Raw genomic sequence first — 18,635 nt, 5'->3', positions numbered from 1 at the left:
CTCATAGTTCTAGCCGACCTGTGACAATGAGACTGTCACAGGTCGGCTCAGTAGATCGGGAGGTGAGCGCACACATACCGGGTTCCCTCACCTCTCGATCCTGCCACGGCTCTCTGCCGTGACAGGGGGAGGGGCTGGATTCCCCTCTCCCCGCTCCGATCTGCCAGCGCTGATTGGCGGAACGGACGGGGGAGGGGGTGGGTACAGCTGGCTCTGCCTCTAGATAGGCAGAGGCAGCTGTCACTCACGCAGCTGGGCGGATCCCGTCATCTAAGTCGTGATCCGCTCCGGCAGCTCGCGGTATACTGAGCTTAGGGTAACGGGAGGACGCTAGTTTGTGTCCTCCCGTTACCCTAAGGAGAACTATGGGGAAAAACACTGAGTAATGAAGAATGGAAGAAGACCTAAACTCTGGAAGCTGTGCCCAAAATGGCAGGCACAGAGCAAAGGACTAGTCACCATTGCCTACGATCTCCATGCAGCTGATTTGTTTCCTATTACTAACCTACCATGCCTTGTTCTGCACTGTGTTTCTATGTGGAGGCATCCATCTTTGAAAAGGCAGATTTTTGCTTCCTTATATTAGAGTCTCCAGCAAAAAGAAACATCGAGCAGCACAGTGATGACATCACCAAACTCACTACAAGACTAGCAGTCAGATGCAGCAGTCCCTTAAATTGCACACTGCATGCATACAGCTATGAGGCTCGTGCTTAAGCAAACTCACATACCAGGCAGCATTCTGCTCTTTTTCAAGTAGAATTCCAGGCAAAAAAAAAAAGTAGTTTTCCATGGTACTGCTTGGCACAAGTGATATATTTAAATTTCCCCTATAACAATCTTCACATTTTGAGTACTTCTTGATAAAGTAAAGAACTCACACGGTCGCCCAGTCATGCGCTCAATGGATTTTTCGATTTGTCCACAGTTTAGCTTCTCATAAACATTACTGGTAGAAGGCAGGCTACAGTATGCTTGGAACCCTAAAACCTGGGACACTCATTTATGCCAATAGCAAATTCAGCTTCCAGTTAGCACTCTGGCCCACTCCCTCCTGTGTCTAACCACTGGTTCTTCATTGTGATATATGGTCTCTCTGACCAATAGGGATGCGTAGAAGTTGATGGGCTAGCTCCTGTAGCTAATTACTATTGTCAGATCAGAATTGAGCACCTCAGGTATTAGAGCTTTTAGAATTTTCTGAAAAAAAACAGAAGGTACGGTGGCTTGCAAAATTATTCACCCCCTTGGGATTTTTCCTATTTTGTTGCATTACCACGTGGAATTAAAATGTATTTTTGGGGGGGGTTTGTATCATTTGAGTTACACAACATGCCTACCACTTTGAAAATGCAAAATATTTTAATTGTGATACATACAAGAAATGAGACTAAAAAAACAAACAAAAAGAAACAGAAAACTTGAGCATCCATAACTATTTACACCCCAGATCTCTTGGGGTACGTCTATATAAGCATGGCACATCTAGCCACTGCATTTTTCTGCATTCTTCAATGCAAAATCGCTCCAACTCCTTCAAGTTGGATGGGTTTCGCTGGTGTACAGCACTCTTTAAGTCATGCCACAGATTCTCAATTGGATTGAGGTCTGGACTTTGACTAGGCCATTCCAAGACATTTAAATGTTTCCCCTTAAACCACTCGAGTGTTGCTTTAGCAATATACTTAGAGTCATTGTCCTGCTGGAAGGTGAACCTCCTTTCCAGTCTCAAATCTTTGGCAGACAAACAGGTTTTCCTCAAGAATTTCCCTGTATTTAGCACCATCCATCATTCCTTCAATTCAGTTTACCAGTCTCTGCTGATAAAAAAAAACATCCCCATAGCATGATGCCGCCACCACGCTTCACTGTGGGGATGGTGTTTTCGGGGTGATGAGAGGTCTTGGGTTTGCGCGTTTTCCTTGAAGGCCGAAAGGCTCAATTGTAGTCTCATCTGACCAGAGTACCTTCTTCCATATGTATGGGAAGTCTCCCACATGTCTTTTGGCAAATAGCAAACGTGTTTGCTTATTGTTTCTGTAAGCAATGGATTTTCTCTGACCACTTTTTCATGAAGGCTAGCTCTGTGGAGTGTTTGGCTTTAAAGTGGCCCTATGGACAGATACTCCAATCTCCGCTGTGGAGCTTTGCAGCTGTCAGAACACCAGACAGAAACTTAACGTGGAAAAAACAATGGAGAAAATCTGCGACGCCGTCAGTGCCCAGCCAGCAGGTCAGAAGCCATAGCGTGTAGTCAGCTGAACCAGGTCACGGAACACACAGAGAAGGATGAACGGAAACAAAGCCATAGTCAGGAACCAGTCAGCCAGAGCCAGGGTCATACACTGAAAATCAGGAACAGCAGCGCACTTGGTTGATCAGAACAAACGCAAGGGCAGAGACTGAATGGACAAGCTGATGGTTAAATAATGAGCTGGTGTTTACATCATCACTCTTGAGACAGGAATGTGCCAGAAGTTTTGCCAGTAGTGCAGAATGATGATGTTAACTGCTTAGAGCATAAGAGGGTGCAAAAGAGGAACAACTGTGTCAGAAACACTACACAAGCCATGCTGCAATCAGTTGGACAAAGAAGGGCAGAGAACGCCTGACAACAGCTCCCTCAGGGTTATCTTTAGTCTTTATGTTGCCTCTCTGATTAATGCCCTCCTTGCCTAGTCCGTGCGTTTGTGTGGGCGCCCTCTCTTGGCAGGTTTGTTGTGGTGCCATATTTTTTCAATTTTTCAATAATGAATTGAATGGTGCTCCATTGGATGTTCAAAAAGTTTTTTTTCTTCTTATAACCCAACCCTGATGTGTACTTCTCCGCAACTTTGTCCCTGACCTGTTTGGAGAGCTCCTTGGTCTTCATGGTGCCGCTTGCTTGGTGGTACCCCTTGCTCAGTGGTGTTGCAGACTCTGGGGCCTTTCAGATCAGGTGTATATATACTGAGATCATGCGACACTTAGATTGCGCACAGGTGATCTTCATTTAACTATGTGACTTCTGAAGGTCGTATGTACAGGCTACATAGCAAAAGGGGTCAAATTGATATGCATGGACCACTTTTCCGTTTTTTTTTGTTTTTTTTTTTAAACAAGTTATTTTCTTGATTTCAGCATTTTGGACTATTTTGTGCATGTCTATTACATGTAATCCAAATAAAAATACATTTTTAATTCCAGGTAGTAAAGAAATAGGAAAAATGCCAATGGGGGGGTTAATACTTTTGCAAGTCACTATATGAGCAGGCACCTCTGTGGCTGCAACTCTCCCTTGCTTACCATTTACTAGCTTGAAAATTCAGCACGGGTTCACTTTAATTAAAGAGACCGACACCTCAAAGATTACTTTCCTGTTTTAAGGCTCGTTCCCACCAGGAGCACCTGGAAATGCCAACATTTTGACATATCCATTATTGTGCATTTTAACACAGAACATTCCCCTGTGATTTCTACCTCCTTTCAACTAATAGCGTAGTATGTGTAAATCACTCCAGATGTGTGACTGATTTCTATAGAAGTGAGAATGAATAGCACAGTTTTTCTGTTTTGCATTGCGTTGGTGAGAATAAGCCCTATCGAAAAAACAGCAGATTCTGAAAAGGTCATTAGGTTTATGCTGAACAAATGCATTACAATACAGACAGCATGTGCAGGGGAAACGGGACACAAAGAACTAAATTGTACAATTGTTTAGAGTCATTCAGAATTGCTGTTCCGCCACAAAATTCATCAGCTGGAAAACAATGGGCACATTTTCTGCTGTATTTAGATCAGAAGAGACAAAAACTTGGTAGCATGCTCAAGGAAAACCCAAATTTAACAACTGCCATCCCCCTACCTTACAGCAATGTTCCATTAAACTCTGATCCCCTCAGCTAGAAGGTTACAAGACAACAATGGAGGAATCCCTGTCTACAATCCCAAGAACACAGCGCATTAATTGACATTTGGCTACACACAATATAGAAGAAGCAAATATAACTGCACACCAAAATACTGCCCAATAATGTGTATAGAACATAGTCACATACCAAAATACTGCACAGTAATGTGTATAGGACATCATATTCACACACCAAAATACTGCCCATTAATGTGTATAGGACATCATATTCACACACCAAAATACTGCCCATTAATGTGTATAGGACATCATATTCACACACCAAAATACTGCCCATTAATGTGTATAGGGCGTCATAGAAACACACCAAAATACTGCACAGTAATGTGTATAGAACATAGTCACATACCAAAATACTGCACAGTAATGTGTATAGGACATCATATTCACACACCAAAATACTGCCCATTAATGTGTATAGGGCGTCATAGAAACACACCAAAATACTGCCCATTAATGTGTATAGAACGGCATGATCACACACCAAAATACAGCCCATTAATGTGTATATGACATCATAGTCACACACACCAAAATACTGCCCCATTAACAGTCACACACCAAAACACTGCCCATGTGTATAGAACATCATAGTCACACACCAAAATATTGTCCATTAATGTGTATAGAACATAATAGTCACACACCAAAATACTGCCCAATAATGTGTATAGAACTTCATGATCACACACCAAAATACTGCCCATTAATGTGTATATGATAAGTGTCACATCAGTGAAACTTTGCCTAATAAAGAGACCTCCGATGGTTCCAAAACATTGCCCTTTCCTGTCTGACATGCTGTGAACGAACATCAATAAAAAAGGTGGTTTTGGTTGCAGAAGATTGAGGTACACTAGTACATCAGAAATACACATAAAATTATTTCCATTTAAAGTGTACATCAGCCTTTCTCAACCTTTTTAACACAGAGGAACCCTTGAAATAACCTTTGATTCCAGGGAACCCCAGCTAATAATTGCTATACCTACAGCCTACTGATTATGAGCATGATGGCCAATGGTAAGAATTAGACATGTGCGATTCGTTTCGTTCCGAATCGAAATTCTGACGAATTTTCGTAAATTCGGACATTCGGATGTATCCGAATTACAGACATAACGAATGCAAACGAATCCGAATTTCCATTTCCGAAATTTCAGTAGCGTTCGCACGAACGTTCGTTTTCTGTTCTTATTCGTTTCGTTCGTTGGAGCAAAGTGACATTAGAGAAGGAGAAAAATATTTTTTCCCCTCAAATGTCACTTTTGCTGCAAATGAACGAAACGAATAAGGCACGAATAAGAAACGAATAAGAACAGAAAACGAAACGAACGTTCGTACTAACGCTACCGAATTTCGTCCGAATCCGAATTCACCTTCACACCCGAATCCTGAAAAACAAAATAACACAAATCCAAATTTAAAACGAAACGAATTTTTTGGCAGTGCACATGTCTAGTAAGAATGCCCCCCTTACAAACAGCTAAAAAGATGATGTCTGTGATTACTTACCTGAGAGTAAGACATTGTTCAAAGAACCTCAAAACAACCTCTGAAGCAACCCTAGAGTTCCACTGAACCCTGGTTAAGAAAGGCTGGTGTATAGTATATTATACTCGCACACCAAAACTATTGCCCCATTTAATGTGTATAGTATATTATAAAATCACACAAACTATTGCCCCATTTAATGTGTATAGTATATTATAAAATCACACATTAAACTATTGCCCCAATAATTTAATACATAAAATGCATCATATATATTACATGTACATATTAATGTGACAGTATGCTTCTGCATAAACAGGTGTTATACTTTCTGTATTCAGCACCAATTTGAACAGTGATTACGCAGCCAACAGCAGTATTAAGCCCCTTTCACACGGGCAGTCCAAAATGCTCAATATTAATCAATGGACAGCCAGATCTAAGCGGACGTGCGTTCGTTTACTCCTGGTTACAACCGACTACAGCCAGGTCCAGAAAAAAAACATACAGAACATTGTTCCGCTTCGACGGACCTGATCGTGCTGGATTGGGGGGTAATCTGATGTAAACAGACACATATCCATTTACATCAGATTCCCCACTGACTGACATGGGGTCCGGCCAGTTCAGTTGGTCATATATATAACCAACCCTTCCTATTTGGTGTATTTGAACAATGAATGCTCACACACTATAAGGCCCCTTTCACACGGGCTGATTAGGAAGGGATCCGTGCGTGGTATGGATCAGATGTCATTGCTGTGGCATCATGTCTGTGTGTGTATGTATATATATATATATATATATATAAAATCCCCTTGGCAATCACATAAATTAATAATGAAATTCAATAAAAAAAACTAATCAGACACAAATTAGGGGAAACCCCCCAATAAATAAAAGGTTGCTTGAAGTGCATCTGAAGCCAAAACTTTCATTATACATGTCCTGTGGGAGATTCACCATGTCTATGGGTCCTGGTGACCACAGTCAATGAGAATGAAAGCAACAGAAAGTCCAAAAGTTTGAGGTGTCATCAGAACAGGTATGGCGGGGGGGAGGTATCCCCAATAGGACTAAAATAACAAAAATATGTTTATTATTATAGTAAGAGTAGTGAACTCTTAATTCACGTTTGACTAACCTCATTCAGGGGACAAAGACAACTTGTGGAGATGCTCCAATTTTCATGCTGAGATTATTTTAGGTCACCTTGCTAGTTAAAACCTCTATAAATGGTGGTATCCTGAATGGGCCTAAACCTGTCAAAGGGAAAATGGAGACCAGCACATTCCCATGTTCTAGCCCCGTCCTCTTTCTGTGCCCCCCAAAGGCTCCAAGCACAACAAAACCTCTACTGAATCTGGCAGCACTAGAATATATACAATTCTGATGAAGGTTATCTGTCTGAGCTTCCTTACACACAGTTTTAATGTTCCACAAATAGCCATAGCCACTCTCCGACTGACTGTACACCGGCTGCCTAGAGCTGCTTTTTGATTGGTCTAATATATCTGCCATCGTTTTAGCAAACCATCCATCTAGACCAGTGGTTCTCAACCTGTGTAACCTCAGGACCCACATTTGTCCTTGGTCATAAATTTGTGAACAAAGTCGCAGCGCACAGCATTGCGGTACCGCGCATTCCACTGCGGGTGATGGAACTGTGGGCAAGAGGTGCGTTTGGGGTGCCATTCAAATGAATGGCAATGCAACGCACCTCCCGCACCAAAATGCACGGTAGGTGCGATTGCTTGGTACAGTGCGTTAATCGCACGAGGCTGTGATTAACGCACTGTACTAGTGAGTATGGGCCCTCAAAAATACTGACAGACACACACAACCAAAGACACAATCTTGCACACACACACACTCCAAAAAAAATAAAATGTTTGTTCTTAAGATCCACCCATATTTTGAATGGCTGCTTGGCGGAGATAACTGACAGTGCTGCGCAAGGGGGAGGCAGAGGGGCCTCTCACCTAGAAAAAGCAGAAGGCATGCGGCGACCCACTGAACACGGGGGTCGCAATCCACTTTTGGGTCACAACCCACCAGTTGAGAATCAAGGATCTAGACCCCACTCAGACTGCTTTCTGTGGCTCATCCAGTGGAAACGTGGGATGGTCATTTCTAGAATTATATGTATGTTATCAATTGTTTCATAAAACCTTGTAAGTATACAAGCTGCCAGATATAACCTGAGTTATTGAAGGGCTCATTCACTCAACATACTTTATAACGCATTACCGCAATGCATAGTGAAACACTATATATGTGTTATGGTGCGTTGACATATGTTGTGTGTGCGTTCGGTCTGTAAAAATAGATATAGCATGTCACCAGCACACCAAGATCAAATGTCCAAATTCGTCTTTATTGACTTGTGTAAATCTTGTCACAAACAGGCAACGTTTTAGGGCAACTGAGGGCTCCATCATCAGGCATAGTATGACTATGCCTACTATACCTGATGAAGGGATCCTAAGTGGTCCCAAAACATTGTCTGTTTGTGACAAGATGTACACACGTCAATAAAGACAAATTTGGACATTTGACATTGGTGTGCTAGTGACATACTATAGCTACTTGGATACAGCGGGGGCATCCGCAGCCACTTCAACACCCATCCACATGAAGAATACTGGTAAGGAGTGCAGTGGGATCTCTACAGAATCTGTCTGTATAGATAGTGCTGGACTGATTATTTTCATGTGTTTAGGTGCATTCACAGCCCATTCATAATAAATGGGCTGCCTAACACAACGTTCCTCATACACATGTGCATGCAGAGCACCGTGTTGTGTGAATGGGCCCCAGACGTGTTGTCAGAACAACAGCTAAAAGATGTACAGGCTCTCTCAGTATCAGGGTGGGGATTTCATATGGGCAGGGGGTCATGGGGGCCGATTACCTGTGTAGGGCAGAGAAGTCCACCATCCGCTCCACTTGAGACTGTGTCTCCAAGTCCCGCTTCCGCACAGAATGCTGTTGGATACCAGACAGTGAGATGATGTCATAATCTGACAGCAAGGAGTCCAGGTTTGCTGCGAACAAATAAAGCTAGAGTTAGGCTTGTATAAAGACAAATACTTCATAATACTTCTGGAGGGATGAGCAGCACGAGTTTATGCTGTACATAAATAAAATCAGCCTTAAGAAATCACAGGAAACCACAGCAACAGCCTTAGCTGTAAAGCAGCACATAGAGCACATTGTAATGTGACCTTCACAAGAAACAAAAACTACACAAGAATGAACATACGTCGACATAGTTCCTTTCCCTCTTGGTGAGAATTCCTATACAAGACTAGCAAAAGTGTGCGGGTCACAGAACAGGAAGGTTGGGGATGAAACAAGCAATGCTAAAGTTTTCATAGCGGGCAGTATGCGGAGGAGAGGAGCGTGGAGGGTATGGCAGGCGGCAGCGTGTGCAGGAGAGGAGCGTGGAGGGTATGACAGTGGGCAGTGTGTGCAGGAGAGGAGCGTGGAGGGTATGACAGTGGGCAGTGTGTGCAGGAGAGGAGCGTGGAGGGTATGACAGTGGGCAGTGTGTGCAGGAGAGGAGTGTGGAGGGTATGGCAACGGGCAGCGTCTGCAGGAGAGGAGTGTGGAGGGTATGGCAACGGGCAGCATCTGCAGGAGAGGAGTGTGGAGGGTATGGCAGCGGGCAGCCTCTGCAGGAGAGGAGTGTGGAGGGTATGGCAGCGGGCAGCGTCTGCAGGAGAGCAGTGTGGAGGGTATGGCAGCGGGCAGTGTGTGCAGGAGAGGAGTGTGGAGGGTATGATGTTGGGCCATATGCGCAGGAGAGGAGTGTGGAGGGTATGGCAGCGGGCAGCGTCTGCAGGAGAGCAGTGTGGAGGGTATGGCAGCGGGCAGTGTGTGCAGGAGAGGAGTGTGGAGGGTATGATGTTGGGCCATATGCTCAGCGTGTGCAGGAGAGGAGTGTGGAGGGTATGGCAGCGGGCAGCGTGTGCAGGAGAGCAGTGTGGAGGGTATGGCAGCGGGCAGTATGCGGAGGAGAGGAGTGTGGAGGGTATGGCAGCGGGCAGCGTGTGCAGGAGAGGAGTGTGGAGGGTATGGCAGCGGGCAGTATGTGCAGGGGGGGGGGGTGGAGGGGATGGCAGCGGGCAGCGTGTGCAGGAGAGGAGTGTGGAGGGTATGACAGAGGGCAGTATGCGCAGGAGAGGAGTGTGGAGGGTATGGCAGCGGGCAGTATGTGCAGGAGAGGAGTGTGGAGGGTATGACGGAGGGCAGTATGCGCAGGAGAGGAGTGTGGAGGGTATGATGGTGGGCCATATGCGGAGGAGAGGAGTGTATGGCAGCGGGCAGCGTGTGCAGGAGAGGAGTGTGGAGGGTATGACGGAGGGCAGTATGCGCAGGAGAGGAGTGTGAAGGGTATGGCAGCGGGCAGTATGTGCAGGAGAGGAATGTGGAGGGCATGACAGAGAGCAGTACGTGCAGGAGAAGAGTACATAGGGTATAACGTCGGGCAGTAAGTGCAGGAGAGGAGTACAGAGGGTATAACAACAGGCAGTACGTGCAGGAGTACAGAGGGTATAACTAAGGGCAGTACGTGCAGGAGTACAGAAGGTATGACGGCGGGCAGTACGTGCAGGAGAAGAGTACAGAGGGTATAACGGCGGGTAGTACGTGCAGGAGAAGAGTACAGAGGGTATGACAGCGGGCAGTACGTGCAGGAGAAGAGTACAGAGGGTATGACGGCGGGCAGTACGTGCAGGAGAGGAGTACAGAGGTTATGAAAGCGGGCAGTACGTGCAGGAGAAGAGTACAGAGGGTATGCCGGTCGGCAGTACGTGCAGGAGAGGAGTACAGAGGGTATTACAGCAGGAAGAACTGTTAATGTTTCGACTCACAAATGGTGGTTACTGACCTTACCATAATCAGCAACATGATCATTAACATATGGTTATATCCATACAGATGATTTGCAGAGGAGGAGAAATGTGCCCATAACATATTTGGCACCCAATTACAAAATGGAGTCATTATAGAGCAGCAGCGTGGGAGCCAAACTCAGGGGGTTTCACAGAGAAGAAATAAAGGTTAAGATCAGTGCCCAATAAATGGGCCCAATAAACTTGAAGCCGGTTACTCTGGAACAATGTGTAAATACATAAATGGTCCATATAAAGAGCTTGGTGCCAAATTATTCACGTTAAGGCCAATACAAAGGACAAGGGGGCACTCTTTGCGTCTGGAGGAAAAGAGGTTTAACCGTTGCATACGGAAAGGATTCTTCACAGTTAGGGCTGTGAAAATGTGGAATAGACTCCCCCTGGAACTAGTTCTAGCTAGCTCTGTTAATTGTTTTAAAAAACATCTGGATGTATTCCTAAATGCACCGAATATTACTGGATATTGAGTTCTTAGGAGGTATATTAAGCATCAGAGATTGTTGATGCAGGGAATATCCGATTGCCTTATGGGATCAGGAAGGATTTTTTTTCCCCCTGTTGGAGCAAATTGAACCGTGCTTTAGAGGGGTTTTTTTGCCTTCCTCTGGATCAACAGGGGGTAGCTGTGGGCATAGTGTTCTGTTTTGGCTTTTCTTTTTTTTTTTTCTCCGAATCTCTAAAAGGTTGAACTCGATGGACTTGTGTCTTTTTTCAACCTGACTAACTATGCAACTATGGAGGCGGCGAGGATCGCGTCAACAGCACTGCGGATTGTGCAGGTGGTGGGGAAATTGCTGAAACAGGAGGGGTGTATCAGTGAAATTGGGTACAATGGAGGATGAAAAAGAGGACACCAAATTTAGGGTCTATGTCATGAAGTCCGGGAACAGTGGAGGTAACGCTGGCGACGTGGGAGATGGGATAAGCTTTCTTGCCAGGGAATGTTTAAAATGGGAAATGGGGCAGTGGAGCTGGGCTGGGTATGAGACTGATATTTGGCATAGTGCACTGTATTAATGTGAGAGATCACCACCCAACTAGGTGCTGATGGGTTAATACCCGTGCCAATCAGCTGCGGTCACTGTGAGTATGCCAACACCTGCAGGCAAAAGCTGTCAGAGTACAACAGCCGGGAGATTCCTTCCTTGCCGTTTTCAGCCCAGCAGGCTGGACAGAGAGAAATTTAACAGTGTATGGTCAGCTGAAGTGTAAGAAGACAAGTCTAAAGGCACGTATGCAAAGGCCGACTTCTGACAACTGTTTTGCACTAAGGGGGCATTTATAAAGCAGTGGTATGACCCTCACAAAAAGAGAAAACGAAACTTGGGCACTTATATTTGTTAGATATATTTCTTGCCAAAAGGTGGAAAGTCCCTTCACATTACATTCCATTATTGCACAATTATTTCCGATGCACACAAACACACGTGCCTGTTACCACAATGAGTTATATACATGAGAAATAAAAGTTTTTACAGAAGGTAAACCTGCCGGAACAAGCCGCCATAGTGAAATGCTGTAACCAGTGCCAACAAGGACATTTTCATTCCCGGTCACTGACTTACACATTTTAGAAGCTGCCCAGGCCTGTGTAAAGTTCTTTGCATAACCAATAAATATTTCTTCTCTTTAATGCTGAGGCAATACTTTGTAAATACACAGATCCAGAAACCAATCCATCACCCGACACACCACGGAACGGGTGCCAACATTCCCCTCCAGCCCTGCTCTCAGCCTGTCAGCGGGAAGACGTTAGAACTTCCTGATCTCAGAATTACGACTCCTGCTCGTCCCGCTAAAAGCCCTTTACAATGCCAGAGCCGAGGATGTGAAGTACACAGAGGCTCTGGTTCTAACAGATTAATTACTTCGCACACTCCACACTAAATCACAACGCGAGGTAAACAATGGAGCTGGCTTCTTATGCCGGCCTAACAATACAAGGCAGATTCAACCAATTCAGAATTGTCAATCTAAGATCAATTGTTCCTTGAGATATCACCACACATGCATCATGCCTTCATTTCCTGATCTCATTACTTTAAAGCTGAACTCGAGGAAACTATTACTTTCTCCCCAATGCTTCCCTTACCCTTCCTCAATAAAAATCATTCGTCTTTATTTCACTTGATTACTTATATTCTGAGAAATCATCTATTAAGTCCATGATGTCAGTGGCGGAACTATCGCCTGTCCAGGATGCGGAAAACAAAGGGGTCCCCCTGTTGTTGTGCAAGGCCTGGCCAGGACGCGGAACAAAGGGGTCCCCCTGTTGTCGTGCAGGCCGTCTGGGTCGCTATAGCATTTCAGGCTGCTGGCTGCCACTTCCGGCTGTGAGGAAGAACGCGCTGCTGTTCAGATCACTGACAACCTGTCAATGATCTGTGCAGTGGCGCATTCCTCCTCACAGCCGCTGCTGAGTCAGTGACAGGCAGCAACTGCGGTGGAGGAGGCCGGGGCCCGGCAGTGGAAGAGGCCAGGCGATGGTGGAGAAGGAGGGGCCCAGAGGCGGAGGAGGCTGACAGCAGATCGGAGCTGACAGGTAAGAAGTATGAAGGGGTGTGACCAGCCCACCTGGGACCCTGCAGGGTCACTCTCGGGTGGGCTGCGTGGGATCTCAGGTGGGCTCGTAACTAGAAATCACAGGACCCCCATACAAAATTTTGCTATGGGGCCCTGTGATTTCTAGTTACGCCCCTGCATGATGTCATAATCCATAAAAAGTGCAGAGATTCCCAGCTGGGAGAGGAGGGCTCAGACGACACCCATGTCAGCCTTTGAGTAATCTGACAATCTATGTAAAAGAGAACTATGGCCTCTTTTTTGGCGTTAGCTCTCTTTTGAGTCACAGGAGGACATTTACTAATGTCCTCCTGTGACCCAAAACTCAGCATATAGCAAGCCATTATCAAAAAAATACCTAGTGATGGGACCTAGTGATGTCATCTCTGGTTCTGTCTGATGCTTTTTGCTCGGAGTATGATGGTAGGGGGCCAGTAGGCCCCTGTAAACGTCACAGCATTCTGCTTTGGACCTTTTTAAAAATAATTATCTGACAGAACACATGCCTGGATCCCTTTAGGCGTGTCTGCTTCTCTCTGCTTGCCAGACTTTAGCTGTGCAGTGCCCGGATTGGTTGATCAGTTGCAGACACGTCTATGGGGATGTCGGGGATGTGTTTCTTTCACCTAATGCTCAGGAACACAAATGACTGATGGCAGTAAAAGCTATAGCTGCAAAAATGAGGCCTACAACAGCCCGGATCAGGGAGAAAAGTGACAGATGAATGATAAGGGTCACTCAGACAGGAAGCAAAGGCAGTCTTAGAGGAGAACTTTTCTTAACCCTTGCAGTGTGAATTACCCCGCACTGCAAGGGTTAAATGCTTGGGGGGAAAAAAGTTATACTCACCTAATCCTAGGAACCATCTTGCTCTTTAGACCTATTCCTGGAGCCTCAGTCCCCCTCCACTCCAGCAGTCTATCGTCCCGTAAATCATCACATTCTATACATAGTGTATAGATATGAGGACTCTGAGGAACATTCCAATGCTAAAAAGGAGGAGACTGGCTTCAGGGACTGGAGGAGCATGCAGTTGGTTTGAGTACAACTTCTTTTTTTTTTAGCACCTAGACAAAAACAAGCACTTAACGACTACCGCATTTTTTGCTCCATAAGACGCACTTATGTGCGTCTTATGGAGCGAATCCCTATCGCCCGACGCCAGGAACATGCCGTTTAGGGCGCCGGGCGAGTAGTTTTTTTTGTACGTTCAGCCCTGCTCCGGACAAGCAGAGCTAAAATGTACAGCGTGGGGCCGCCGCTCGTTTAATACAAGTGATCTAATCAGATCACTTGTATCAAATCGAGCGGCGATCGTGTCCGGGGGGGCCCCCCTCCGTGGTTTTCGGGGTTCCCCACTCCTCTGGGGGACCCGTGACCACGGCATAGGAGCTCACCATAGATCCAGCAGGGCAGACGAAGAACGCCCGTTCTTCGTCTGCTCTGTGTGATCACTGAGACAGGTGGCGCTGTAATCACAGCGCCACCTGTCTCAGCTGTCACTAACTGCAGCTGCTGTCACAGAACCCCTGCGTCCTATGGTCCGGTGCGCATTATGGAGCGCAAAATACGGTACTTAACCCAAGTAGTTAAGAACACTTTTGTCCAGAGTTAAGATAGCTGCTGCATTTTCAAGGGGTTATAATGTGGAGATGCAATTTTACAGGGAATTGAGAGTAATTAGTTTCAGGACTATGGAGGGGGGGGCGGGGGAGTTCAGATTTAAACATAAAATCGACAATAAATGAGCACACATAGGAAGAATTGAAGGGCCTTCTTTATCTAAAGTAACTGTGCCGCCTACATAATATTCAGTCATAATATTCCTTTCATTTTGAAGCACAAAAAAAAAATAATTTCCTTTAATTTTAAAGAACAAAAAAAAAAAAAAACGGTAGTTAGAGATGGACTGTATGCTAATGAACAAAACAGACAATTCTGACTTCACAGCACAATGAGAAGGAAGGAGCATGGTGTGTGTATGTTATACATGGTGAACATATGACAACGGTCCTTACTGTGATGTTTTCCAGCGTTGTCCCCTACATGTCCTCCAGGCACGCGTTCTCCTGTCAGTATTTCCGGTGACAACAAAAGCAGCAGCGCGAGTACCGAGGCCAGACCAATGCTTTTAGAAGACCACCACGGAGTCATCTTGTTGCTAAATATGCAGAGCGTCTAGACTTCTGAGTACAACAAAAGCTGGAATTAGATCCCAGTTAGCAGGGATGAGCATTTAATCCGCATAATGCTTGAAATCCATTAAAAATGTTGTTTATAGTCATCCCCATAAATATGTGCTGCGTCCACCAGCGAAAGGTCACCTGTCAGAACACAAAGAAAATGTATCAATACGACATGCAAATGTTTTAAAGGTCTTCTAACACATTGTTCAGACCCTGAGCTAGATGTATAAAAAGAGAGCATCCCATGATCCCTATTGTTGTATGAATACAGTCCTTCTGAATGACAGATATGAATGTGTCCACCTAACACAGGATCAACTTCCCTCACAAGAAAGATGGTTCATACTTGTGCCAAGACTTCCCAGGCTCTTCAAATCCGCCTGTGTTAAGAAGGAAACACCACATGCATTGAGCAGAGGATTATGTACAAGGTGTCATCCTTGACTCGGGCCTCACCTTTCTTCCCCACATCCAATCCCTATCCAAATCCTGCCGCCTTCACCTTCGTAACCGCCAAAATACGCCCCTTCCTCACCAATGAAAACAGCTAAATTACGCATTTACTCACTTGTTATTGACTATTGCAACTCCCTCTTGATTGGCCAACCTCTACACAGGCCCCTCCCCCTTCAGTCTATCATGAATGCTGCTGTTAGACTCGTTCACCTAACCAACCGCTCAGTGTCTGCAACACCCTTTGCCAATCCTATCCCCTCCGCTCTTCCAAAGACCTCCTGCTTTCCAGCTCCCTTGTCAACTCCTACTGGCCATACACCAGTAGACTATCAACGAGAGATCTGTCTTTATCAACTGATAATGCCTTCAGAGACTTGAGGAACCAAATTTTGCTTTCTTTTCTTCTCCGCTCTTCCAAAGACCTCCTGCTTTCCAGCTCCCTCGTCAACTCCTCCCATGCTCGCCTCCAGGACTTCTCTACAGTCTCTCCCATCCTCTGGAACTTTTTACCCCAAACTGTCCGTCTATCTCCCACTCTGACTGCCTTTAGTCGGTCCCTTAAAGTGACATTAAACCCTCAGATTTTTTAACATAAAACAATACTGTAATGTCTGCCTTACTGTAATCCATGGTTGTTTCCCTTCTCTTTGCTGCTCTTCCTTTTAAATCTGTATCTGTTCTCATGCTGGGCAGAACTTCTGTTTTGCAGCAGACTGACTTGTCTCTGGAATGGATACATGGTGTCTGTGTGCAGGTTCACAACCTGAGCCAGCACTACAGGAAGAGGCACTCAGCTGCAAAGGGAAGTTCTCCCCAAGCATGAGAAGACCATGAGGATTTAAAAGGAAGAAGAGCAGCAAAGAGAAGGGAAACTACCATGGATTACAGTAAGGCACACATTACAGTATTGGTTTATGTTAAAAAATCTGAGGGCTTAATGTCACTTTAAGACTCATCTCTTCAGGGAAGCCTATCCCACCTCAACCTAACCGCTCAACCATCACATTCTCAAACAATTCCTCTCCACACAGCTACCTCCTCATGTATCACTTCCCCCTCCCTTTTAGATTGTAAGCTCTCATGGGCAGGGCCCTCCTTACCATCTTATCTTGAATTGTATTGTGATTGTAATGTCTTCCTTATATTGTACAGCGCTGCGCAAACTGTTGGCACTATATAAATCCTGTATAAGAAAAATACTAATGTACAAGCCACTAGCCCAGGGTATAACCTCCTGTTACCTACTAAAGACGCGCTTCAGACAACTTACTTGCTCACATTTGGTACAGCAATCCTTTCAGGAGCAGGATGCTGCAATGCAGACAGCACACCTACATTTAAAACCAGGGAGGGCTTTTAGGTAACAGGAGACCAACCAGGAAAAGAAAAAACCTGGAGGACCTCTGTGGATTACAGTTTAAAATTAAACTGGTAGGCAACCTCCGCACTCCAGCTGCTGTGGAACTACAAGTCCCAAGACCAACAGCCACAGACATGTCTCCCAGAGGGAGAGGCATGCACAGATAGCTTCACCACAGCTGGAGTGCCCAGGTTGCCTACCCCTGAACATTTGAGTACTCATTTTTTGATACCCCCCAGAGTTAGGTCATCATCCATGTTACGCTAATGGTGCTTTTTGCTGTTATCTAGAGTCCTTTTATACTACACATGAGAGCCCGTTCACACTAGCCCATCCGCTAAAACGCTGCATTTTAGTGGACAAGCTAAACGCCATGGCAGTTCCAGCGGTGTGCGTTGTGTGGAACATTGTCAATGTTTACATTTTTTAACTTTATTGGCAGTGTACAATGTGTACACTCCATGCAGGTCCCCAGCACAGCAGCGCATGTGGTGACCTCCGTAGCCTTCCATTGTGTTGTAATAAAAATGCAACATGTCGCATATTTCCGCAGCACCCCTCCCATCATACCCCAATGGTTTTCTGTGTGTCCAAGGGGTGACCTGCGTTGATCCGGTGCGGTAAAACACAGGTCACTGATGCATTTGTGAATGTCAGTGAAATGATTTCACACCCAATTTAGAAATCCTTTGACTATGTTTCTGACAGTTCTGCCCTTTACATCATTCTTCAAGTAATTCTGTATTCGCCATAACCATAGACATGCTGGTAGGTTAACTGGCTCCTGTCTAAACTGGCCCATGTATGTATGTATGTATGTGATAGGGACCATAGATTGTGAGATCAGGGACTGATGAGAATGACCACTATATAAAGTAAAACATACATGCATGGTAGTATCTAAATACCAATAATAATAATAGATCATCAGTGAAATGCAAACCCCTGAGAGGGGTCCTCTGCTTCCTAGCACTACAGGTCCCCCAGATCAGGGAGCCCCATCACCGCCTCCTCCAGGTGACTTCACCTAGCTTGGGGACCTCTGACTAGTAACAAACACTGGATACATTTCTCTGACACAAAACAAATAACAAAGACGGCGCTACAAATGTAATAACAAGTACACAAACACCCATGTGCCGGAAGCGGCCACTGACATAAACAAGGTTGGCGACCACTGTGAGGACACCTACCTGATCATCGTGTACCCGGATGTGCCTGGGGACCCGGGCGAGCAGCGGCTGGCGGACGCACACAGCGCTGCGGTTACAATGAAACCAAGATCGTGCAACAAGTCTCTGCCTACACACCAGCGCCGGGACTATATTGCGAGATCCCTCCGCCCATGGGAACACACTGCGGAGCAGGTGATGCGCCTCGCGCTGGATCATTAGTCATGTGACCAAAAAGCAAGATCGTGACGCCTGAACTTCCTCCAGTCGTGTTACCACAGTGCGGGCGGTGTCCGGGTGTCCAGCTGCTGGAGGTGGACTGGACGGCACCACACAGCAGCCGGCTCCGCTATTATTTTCAGAATTTGTCATTATAGTGGATTCTGTTTTTTATCCAGTTGACATCCGCGGTGTTAAACCCCCTTCCCATCCAGGCCATTTTTCAGTATTCAGCGCTGCGGTACTTTGACTGACATTTATTCCGTCATGCAGCGCTGTACTGAAATGAATTTTATACCCTTTTTTGAGGACAGATAGAGCTTTCTTTTGGTGGTATTTATTCACCACTGGGGTTTT

General features: G+C 45.5%; 1 protein-coding gene across 2 annotated transcripts in view; it reads right to left on the bottom strand.

Moving 5' to 3' along the window:
- The window catches only part of ADAM17 (ADAM metallopeptidase domain 17), a 79,099-nt gene extending 60,871 nt beyond the window's left edge, over positions 1-18,228 (bottom strand). The window contains exons 1-3 of one of the 2 annotated variants that reach the window (XM_018560006.1): positions 18,081-18,228; positions 14,904-15,209; positions 8,319-8,451 (exon numbers count right to left, since the gene is read on the bottom strand). In XM_018560006.1, coding sequence (XP_018415508.1) covers positions 8,319-8,451; positions 14,904-15,039 — 269 coding nt within the window. In that variant the 5' untranslated portion in view covers positions 15,040-15,209; positions 18,081-18,228. The remainder of the gene's footprint in view (positions 1-8,318; positions 8,452-14,903; positions 15,210-18,080) is intronic. The other variant, XM_018560005.1, reaches the window with a different exon arrangement.
- Between the last annotated feature and the right edge of the window lie 407 nt (positions 18,229-18,635).

The sequence above is a fragment of the Nanorana parkeri genome, unplaced genomic scaffold, assembly GCF_000935625.1.
Source record: "Nanorana parkeri isolate BGI_ZX_2015 unplaced genomic scaffold, ASM93562v1 scaffold425, whole genome shotgun sequence".
NCBI lineage: Eukaryota > Metazoa > Chordata > Amphibia > Anura > Dicroglossidae > Nanorana > Nanorana parkeri.
This window is presented reverse-complemented; position numbering and strand designations above follow the sequence as displayed.